The sequence below is a fragment of the Penaeus monodon genome, unplaced genomic scaffold (genome assembly GCF_015228065.2).
Source record: "Penaeus monodon isolate SGIC_2016 unplaced genomic scaffold, NSTDA_Pmon_1 PmonScaffold_556, whole genome shotgun sequence".
NCBI classification, from domain to species: Eukaryota; Metazoa; Arthropoda; class Malacostraca; order Decapoda; family Penaeidae; genus Penaeus; species Penaeus monodon.
In genome coordinates this window covers 42,994-52,993 of record NW_023660507.1, presented here as the reverse complement: position 1 = coordinate 52,993, position 10,000 = coordinate 42,994, and the positions used below count along the sequence as shown (strand labels likewise).

Genomic DNA, 10,000 nt, shown 5'->3' with positions numbered 1-10,000 from the left:
ATAAAGATACAACGGAATACCTATATACAAAAGCATCTATCTCTATCTATATAACTTATGTATTTAATAGATTTAAATACATATACATATGTGTATGTATACATATAGATATATAAATATATATACATATGTGTATGTATACATATAATATATATATATAATATATATATATATATATATATATATAATATATATATATATATTTATATATAATGTATATGTATGTTATATATATAATATATATATATATATATATATATATATATATATTCATGAGCACGTGCATATATATATATTCATATATCAATATACGTATAAATACAATATATGCATGAGAATGTATATATGTGTAATTGTATATATATGTATATCATATATGATATTTATTCAAAATATAAGTATCTGGGACTTATCTATCTAATTAACTATCTATCTATCTATCTATATTATCTATAACTATCTATCTATCTCTCTATCTATCTATCTATCTATCTATATATATATATATATATAATATATATATATATATGAAACATATAAATGAATGAAATTTTTCATCATTGTATATATATAATATATATATATTAATATTATATATATTTTAATATATATAATATGGTGTGTGTGTGTGTGTGTGTGGGTGTGTGTGTGGGGTGTGTGTGTGTGTGTGTGTGTGTGTGTGTGTATGTGTAATGATAAAAAATTATGGATGTATGTATTGGTAATAGATAGATACATACATAGATAAGATAAAAAAAATATACATATATATAAAATTTATAAAATTATAATATATATATATATATATATATATGTATTTTATATTATATTTATATACATATGCATGTACATATATTTACATCTATATACATATATAAGTATATATATTTATATCTATATACATATATATGTATATAAAATTTATATCTATATAAATATATATATACATTTATATCTATATACATATATTTTATACATCTACATGCGAAAAAAAAATTACTGTATGTATATATATATAGGATGGGATGGAAACGAAAGTTACTTGTCCCGCCTGCGCCCTGGAAGGCGCCAACCCACCATGAAGCTTATGGGGCAAAGCCCTTGGGAACCCCACAGGCGGACGGGGGGTCCCACAGCCCGCCGACTCTCTTTATTTGGGGCAGCGTCGGCGGGAGCGGCAGAGGTGGCGTGTACACGGAGTGGCCGCCCGAGGCTTAACCTCAGGCGAGCTTTCCGGGTGGGTGCTTGGAACATCAGGTCCTTGCGGCAGGATGAGCGGTTACCTCTGCGATCGAGGGAATTGGAGAGATTGGGAGTTGAGGTGGCTGCCCTCTCAGAGGTGAGAAGACCTGGCAGCGGCACGATCAGTATGGGTGGGTACACCTATACTGGTCGGGCTGCAGTGATGGTCACCACCTCCAGGGTGTAGCCATAGCCATCTCCAGCCGACTTCAGCCCTCGGTAGTTGAGGTGACACCGGTCGATGAGCGTATTATGGCAGCGAGACTGAAGCATGTCTATGGCGTCATGTCTCTTATTGCTGTGTACGCTCCTACTGTTGTTTGTAAACTCGATGTGAAAGAGGCGTTCTATGCCAAACTCACATCTGTGGCAGACAATTGCCCCCCGCGAGATATTTGCCTGTGATCGAGCTGGCTATGAAATGTCTGTCGGCCCCCATGGCTCGGGAGCTGATCCCAGCAGCAAGAACAGCCTCCTTCGCCGGGACTTTGCTAGATCCCAGAGAATGAGGATCTCTGGCTCCTGGTACTAGCACTGCAACCCGCATCACTGGACATGGTATAGCAATACCAAGGAGATTGACCACATTCTTGTTAGCACGCGATGGAGGATCTTCCAGAACTGCAGAGTTTACTGGAGTGCCGAGTCCTGTTTCACCGACCATAGGCTGGTTGTGGCTACACTACAGGTCCACTTCAAAACTCCCCGTCCCTCCATTGGCCACCCTAAGGTGTTTCACTTGGACAGACTAAGGGAGACGGAGTATGCCCGTGGGTTCACCATGGCAGTCGCTGACCAATTCACAGAACTTGAAACCTTCATGGACCCAGTTGCTCTGTGGAAGTTCTTCAAGTGCAAAATAATAAAAGCAGCCCAGGAGTCCATTGGCGTACACCAGAGGGCAAGGTGAATTCCATCTCCCTAGTGACCTTAGAGGCCACTGAAGCATGTCGCATGGCCCGGCTGAATGGCAATCAGGTCTTGTGTTGCTTCTTGATGCTTAGGGCTCGGACACTGCTGAGAAGGGACAAGGAACAGTTCATCAGGAACCTTGCTGAGGAAGTTGAAGGCCATTTCTTGGTAAACAACCTTCGCCCTGCCTACCAACCCCTGAGAAAGCTGAATCTAAGCCCTTTTTGCAGATGACTGCAGTCCAATCAGCGGATGGACAGATCATTTCAGATCATGTTGGGGTTCGCGAATGTTGGGCTGCGTATTTTGAGCAGTTGTACCAGGTAAACCCTCCAACAGTTAGCTTGGATGCAAGAAATTTGTCACAATACCTGTGCCGGACTCACCCATCACCGAGGAACCTCCTACCCAACGGAGGTTAGGATGGTGATTTCCAAGCTAAAGGGGTGGGAAAGCTGCAGGCATATGTGATATCCCTGCGGGAACTTCTAAAGGCTGGAGGTGAACTTATGGCTCGGGGCTTGCATACAGTCTTGACTGTCATGTGGCAGTCTGGTGCCATTCCCCCGAACTGTTGAGGGTATGGTCATCCTCCTCTGGAAGGGGAAAGGGGATCGTTGGGACTGTAGCAACTACCGTGGCATTACACTGCTCAGCATACCAGGCAAAGTTTTCACCCACGCTCTTCTGAAATGGATCCGAAAACCACCTACTGAAGCATCAGAGACTGGAACAGTCTGGTTTCACTCCAGGCAAGTCCATAATAGACCGAATACTAGTGCTTCGAGGAATTGTGGAACGCCGTCGTGAGTTTGGTCGTGGATTGCTTGTAGCCTACATTGACCTCAAGAAGGCGTTTGACTCAGAGCATCATGAATCACTATAGGAGATCCTGAGACTCAGGGGAATTCCCATGCAGATTATTGTCCTAATAGCAAGCCTTTATACTGGTACTGAAATTGCTGTAAAGTGTGGTGGGGGTCTGTCAAACTTCTTCCCTGTTAATTCAGGGATGAGGCAAGGCTGTGTCCTGTATGTACTGGATAATGGGTAGAGTTACTAACCAAAGTCAGTGTGAAGCAACACTAGGCAATATCGAGGTCTCAGACCTTGACTTTGCCCATGATGTCGCTGGTGGGGGCTCTTGATGCATTTAGCAATGAGGTGAAAGCCTTTGGCCTAGAGGTCTCCTGGACCAAGACCAAGATTCAGGACTTTGGGGGCCTGTTAGGGGAACCCGTTCAGTCGATCCATGCTTGTGGTGAGGACATTAAAAGTTTCAGAGAGTTTTACATACCTTGGTAGCATAGTCCATATCTCTGGGCTGTCAGACAAAGAAGTCATAGACAATTGGTCTGGCAACAGGAGCCATGAACTTGATCAACAAGAGCATTTGGAGATGTCAGTACCTATGCAGAAGGACCAAGTTACGCATCTACAAGGCCTTGATACTGCCAGTTTTGCTCTATGGAAGCGAAACCTGGACGCTATCTAGTACCTTGGAGTCTCGTCTTGATGCCTTTTGTAAAAAAGTCTCTTTGCCAGATCATGGGGTACAGTTGGCAGGACCACGTGTCCAACCGTCGGCTGCACCGTGAGACTGGCATGGGACCTGTTACTTGCATAATCCGGGATCGCCAACTCAGGCTATATGGGCACCTAGTTCGTTTCCCTGTGGACGACCCTGCCCATCAGGTTGTCTCTTTGCGAGACAACCCTGGGTGGAGGAGGCCTGTGGGATGACCCAGGAGATCATGGCTTGGGCAGCTCGATGAGACCTTCGCGAGGAATTAGAGATGGGCGAGGGCCTGCCTGGAGTTTCGCCTCAAGGGACCCTCCTGGTTGGAAGCGAGAGGTGGATGAGGCCATGCGCCCCCGTCGGCGTTAGCCCTTGATGATGATGATGATGATATATATGTATGCATGTATACATGTATAGGTATGTATGTATATATGTATATATATATATTTATTTATTTATTTATTTATTTATTTATTTATTTATTTATTTATTTATTTATTTATTTAATATACATATTCTTTCTATATTCATGTATATGTGTGAAGACTTATTTTCTGTATCTCCAGAATGCACTGCACAGCCAGATCCCACTGCTCAGGGGGGCGTTTGCAAACGACTTGCGCACAAGGTAAAAACGGAAATTGACAACGGATGTTCAGGCACCGGTTGCAAATGTTGTTCTCCTCCTCCTGCAACTTGCCCTGCCACATCAACATGCCAGGAAAGTGTGTGGATGCCAGGCAGTGTGATGACGTTTAACAGGTTCAACCGTAATGGAGCAAATTGTGTCTGTTGCCGAGGTGAGTCACACACATAACCAAAAATATATGACACATTTGAAAATATTTTCCCAAAAAGTAATACCACTTTCTTAAGACATCGGGGCATCGTCGAAACGCCCTCGAAGTACTCGTCTACTTCAATTCGCAGAGGGTGTTATAACAATTCCAATATTACAAGACATTCATCAAAAAAACAGCTGCGGGCTTGATTTTGTAACAAACTTTGAAAGCCGAACAGCTAGCCTCTCTCCATTACTTGCTAAATACAGACCAAAAGCATAAATATAATCTCTTATTCGTCTACGGCACAAAAAAGACAACAGAATATGTGTTTTATGCATACAATAGACATAAGATATAATCATATTATATTTGCTATAACACACACACAAAACCTACATATACATATTTACATATATGTGTGTATATATGTATGTGTGTACGTATAGTAGATAGTGTTATTTTTATGTTTCATATTACTATACGTACACACATACATATATACACACATATATGTAAATATGTATATGTAAGGTTTGTGTGTGTGATTTTATGCAAATAAATATGATTATATCTGTTGTCTATTGTATGCATAACACACATATTCTGTTGTCTTTTGGGGTGCCGTAGACGAATAAGAGATATATATTATGCTTTTGGTCTGTATTTAAGCAAGTAATGGAGAGAGGCTAGCTGTTCGGCTTTTCAAAGTTGTTACGAAGTCAAGCCACGCAGCTGTTGTTTATGAATGTCTTGTAATATTGGAATTGTTATACACACGCCTCTGCGAATTGAAGTAGACGAAGTACTTCGAGGGCGTTTCGACGATGCCTCGATGTCTTAAGAAAGTGGTATTACTTTTGGAAAGTATTACAAATGTGTCATATATTTAGGTTATGTGTGTACTCACCTCGGCAACAGACAAAATTTTTGCTCCTTTAAACCGGGTTTGAACCTGTTAGAACGTCATCACACTGCCTGGCATCCACACACTTTCCCTGGCATGTTGATGTGGCAGGCAAGTTGCAGGAGGAGGAAAAACAACATTTGCAAACCGGGCCTGAACATCCGTTGTCAATTTCCGTTTCACCTTGTGCGCAAGTTGTTTGCAAACGCCCCTCTGAGCAGTGCATCTGGGCTGGCAGTGCATTCTGGAGATACAGAAAATAAGTCTTCACACATAACATGAATATAGAAAGAATATGTATATATAAAAAAATAAATAAATAGATAAATAAATAAATAATAAATAAGAATAAATAAATAAATATATATATATATATACATATATACATACATACCTATAATGTATACATGCATACATATGTAATCTTTCATCATCATCATCAAGGGGCTAACGCCGACGGGGGCGCATGGGGCCCCATCCACCTCTCGCTTCCAACCAGGAGGGTCCCTTGAGGCGAAACTCCAGCAGGCCCCCGGCCCCTCTCTAAATTTCCCCGCGACAGGTCTCATCGAGCGCCCAAGCCATGATTTCCTGGGTCATCCCACAGGCCTCCTCCACCCAGGGTTGTCTCGCAAAGAGACAACCTGATGGGCGGGGTCGCCCACAGGGAAAAAAACTAGGTGCCCATATAGCCTGAGTGGCGATCCCGGATTATGAAAAGGTAACGGGGTCCCATGCCAGTCTCACGGTGTAACCGACGGTTGGACACTTTGGTCCTGCCAACTGTACCCCATGATCTGGAAAAAGAGACTGTTACAAAAGGCATCAAAAACGAGACTCCAAGGTACTAGATAGCGTCCAGGTTCGCTTCCATAGAGCAAAACTGGCAGTATCAAGGCCTTGTAGATGCGTAATTTGGCCCTTTTCTGCATAGGAAACTGACATCTCCAAATGCTCTTTTTGATCAAGTTCATGGCTCCTGTTGCAGACCAATATGTCTTTTGACTTCTTTGTCTGACAGCCCAGAGATATGGACTAGCTACCAAGGTATGTAAAATCTCTGTAATTTTTAATGTCCTACCACAAGCAGGGGGATCGACTGAACGGGTTCCCCTAACAGGCCCCCAAAGTCCTGAATCTTGGTCTTGGTCCAGGAGACCTCTAGGCCTAAGGGCTTCACCTCATTGCTAAATGCATCAAGAGCCGCACCAGCGACATCATCGGCAAAGTCAAGGTCTGAGACCTCGATATTGCCTAGTGTTGCTTCACACTGACTTTGGTTAGTAACTCTACCCATTATCCAGTACATACAGGACACAGCCTTGGCCTCATCCCTGAATTAACAGGGAAGAAGTTTAAACAGACCCCCCACCAACTTTACAGCAATTTCAGTACCAGATAAAGGCTTGCTATTAGGACAAAAATCTGCATCGGAATTCCCCTGAGTCTCAGGATCTCCTATAGTGATTCATGATGCTCTGAGTCAAACGCCTTCTGAGGTCAATGTAGGCAAACAAGCAATCCACGCCCAAATTTCACGATGGCGTTCCACAATACTCGAAGAAACTAGTATTCGGTCTATATAGACTTGCCTGGGTGAAACCGACTGTTCCAGTCTCTGATGCTTCAGTAGGGGTTGCGGATCCATTTCAGAAGAGCGTGGGTGAAAACTTTGTCTGGTATGCTGAGCAGTGTAATGCCACGGTAGTTGCTACCAGTCCCAACGATCCCCTTTCCCCTTCCAGAGGAGGATGACCATACCCCTCAACAGTTCGGGGGAATGGCACCAGACTGCAACATGACAGTCAAGACTGTATGCAAGCCCCGAGCCATAAGTTCACCTCACCCTTTTAGAAGTTCAGCAGGGGTATGACATATGCTTGCAGCTTTACCACCCTTCAGCTTGGAAATCACCATCCTAACCTCCGTTAGGGTAGGAGGTTCCTCGGTGAGGGTGAGCCCGGGCACAGGTATTGTGACATTGCTTGCATCCAAGCTAACTGTTGGGGGGTTTTACCTGGTACAATGCTCAAAATACGCAGCCCAACATTCGCGAACCCCAACATGATCTGAAATGATCTGTCCATCCGCTGATTGGGACTGCAGTCATCTGCAAAGAGGGCTTAGGATTCAGCTTTCTCAGGGCTTGGTAGGCAGGGCGAAGGTTGTTTACCAAGAAAGGGCCCTTTAACTTCCTCAGCAAGGTTCCTGATGAATGTTCCTTGTCCCTTCTCAGCAGTGTCCGAGCCCTAAGCATCAAGAAGAAACCAAGACCTGATTGCCATTCAGCGGGCCATGCGACATGCTTCAGTGGCCTCTAAGGCACTAGGAGATGGAATTCAACCTTGCCCCTGGTGTACGCCAATGGACTCCTGGGCGCTTTGATTATTTTGCACTTGAAGAACTTCCACAGAGCAAACTGGGTCCATCAGTTTCAAGTTCTGTGAATTGGTCAGCGAACTGCCATGGTGAACCCACGGGCATACTCCCTCTCCCTTAGTCTGTCCAAGTGAAACACCTTAGGGTGGCCAATGGAGGGACGGGGAGTTTTGAAGTGGACCTGTAGTGTAGCCCCAACCGGGCCCATGGTCGGTGAAACAGGACTCGGCACTCCAGTAAACTCTGCAGTTCTGGAAGACCTCCCTCGCGTTTCTAACAAGAATGTGGTCAATCTCCTTGGTATTGCTATACCATGTCCAGTGATGCGGGTTGCAGTGCTAGTACCAGGAGCCAGAGATCCTCATTCTCTGGGATCTAGCAAAGTTCCGGCGAAGGAGGCTGTTCTTGCTGCTGGGATCAGCTCCCGAGCCATGGGGGCCGACAGACATTTCATAGCCAGCTCGACACAGGCAAATATCTCGCGGGGGCAATGTCTGCCACAGATGTGATTTTGGCATAGAACGCCTCTTTCACATCGGGGTTTACAAACAACAGTAGGAGCGTTACACAGCAATAAGAGAATGACGCCATAGACATGCTTCAGTCTCGCTGCCATAATACGCTCATGGGCCCCGGTGTCACCTCAACTACCGGGGGCTGAAGTCGGCTGGAGATGGCTATGGCTACACCTGGAGGTGGTGACCATCACTGCGCCCGACCAGTAATAGGTGTACCATCCATACTGATCGTGCCGCTGCCAGGTTCTTCTCACCTCTGAGAGGGCACCCACCTCAACTCCCAATCTCCCCAATTCCTCGATAGCAGAGGTTTAAACCGCTCATCCTGCCGCAAGGACCTGATGTTCCAAGCACCCACCCGGAAAGCTCGCCTGAGGTTAAGCCTCGGGCGGCCACTCCGTGTACACGCCACCTCTGCCGCTCCCGCCGACGCTGCCCCAAATAAAGAGAGTCGGCGGGCTGTGGGACCCCCCGTCCGCCTGTGGGGGGCCAAGGGCTTTTCCCCATAAGCTCATGGTGGGTTGGCGCCTTCCAGGGGCAGGCGGGACAAGTAACTTTCGTTTTCCCTCCCCTCCTATATATATATATGACATACAGTAATTTTTTTACGCATGTAGATGTATAAATATATGTATATAGATATAAATGTATATATATATATGTATATAGATATAAATATATTACATATATATGTATATAGATATAAAATATATATACATATATATGTATATAGATGTAAATATATGTACATGCATATGTATATAAATATAAATATATAACATATATATAAAATATATTATATAATATATATATTATATATATATATATGTATATTTTTATATCTATATCTATGTATGTATCTATCTATATACACATATACATACATCCATAATTTTTTTTTTCATTAAAAACACACCCCCACACACACACACCCCACACAAACACACCCCCCCACACACACACACACACACACACACACACACATACATATATATATATATATATATATATATATAAAATATTATATATATATATATATTACAATGATGAAAAATTTCATTCATTTATATGTTTCATAATATATATATGATATATATATATATATATATATATAGATAGATAGATAGATAGATAGATAGATAGATAGATAGATATAGATAGATAGATAGATAGTTAATTAGATAGATAAGTCTAGATACTTATATATGAATAAATATCAATATATGATATACATATATATACAATTACACATATATACATTCTCATGCATATATTGTATTTATACGTATATATGATATATGAATATATATATATATATATATATATATATATATATATATATATATATATATATATATATATATATATAACATACATATACATATATATATATATATATAATATATATATATATATATATTTTATATATATATTATATATATATATATATATTATATGTATACATACACATATGTATATATATTTATATATCTATATGTATACATACACATATGTATATGTATTTAAATCTATATAAATACATAAGTATATATAGATAGAGATAGATGCATTTGTATATAGGTATTCCGTTGTATCTTTATACCTGTTGTTTGTATTATACGTATCCTACTGCTGCCAGTCTGTAAGTGATTAGAAACAATTAATTTTATTGGCTGATGAGCTGCAAGTACGCTACAAGGTACAGTGTGACGGTGGGTAACCATTAGTCAAGTCACGC

The 10,000-nt window shown here is 41.8% G+C and overlaps 1 protein-coding gene across 1 annotated transcript in view; it reads left to right on the top strand.

The window, feature by feature from the left end:
* LOC119571228 (tenascin-X-like) overlaps positions 1-5,258 on the top strand; it is a gene marked incomplete at its 5' end in the record, with an annotated part of 16,488 nt that extends 11,230 nt beyond the window's left edge. The window contains 2 exons of the mRNA XM_037918634.1: positions 4,243-4,476; positions 5,131-5,258. Of these exons, the coding sequence (XP_037774562.1) occupies positions 4,243-4,476; positions 5,131-5,258 (362 nt within the window). The remainder of the gene's footprint in view (positions 1-4,242; positions 4,477-5,130) is intronic.
* Positions 5,259-10,000: the final 4,742 nt, after the last annotated feature.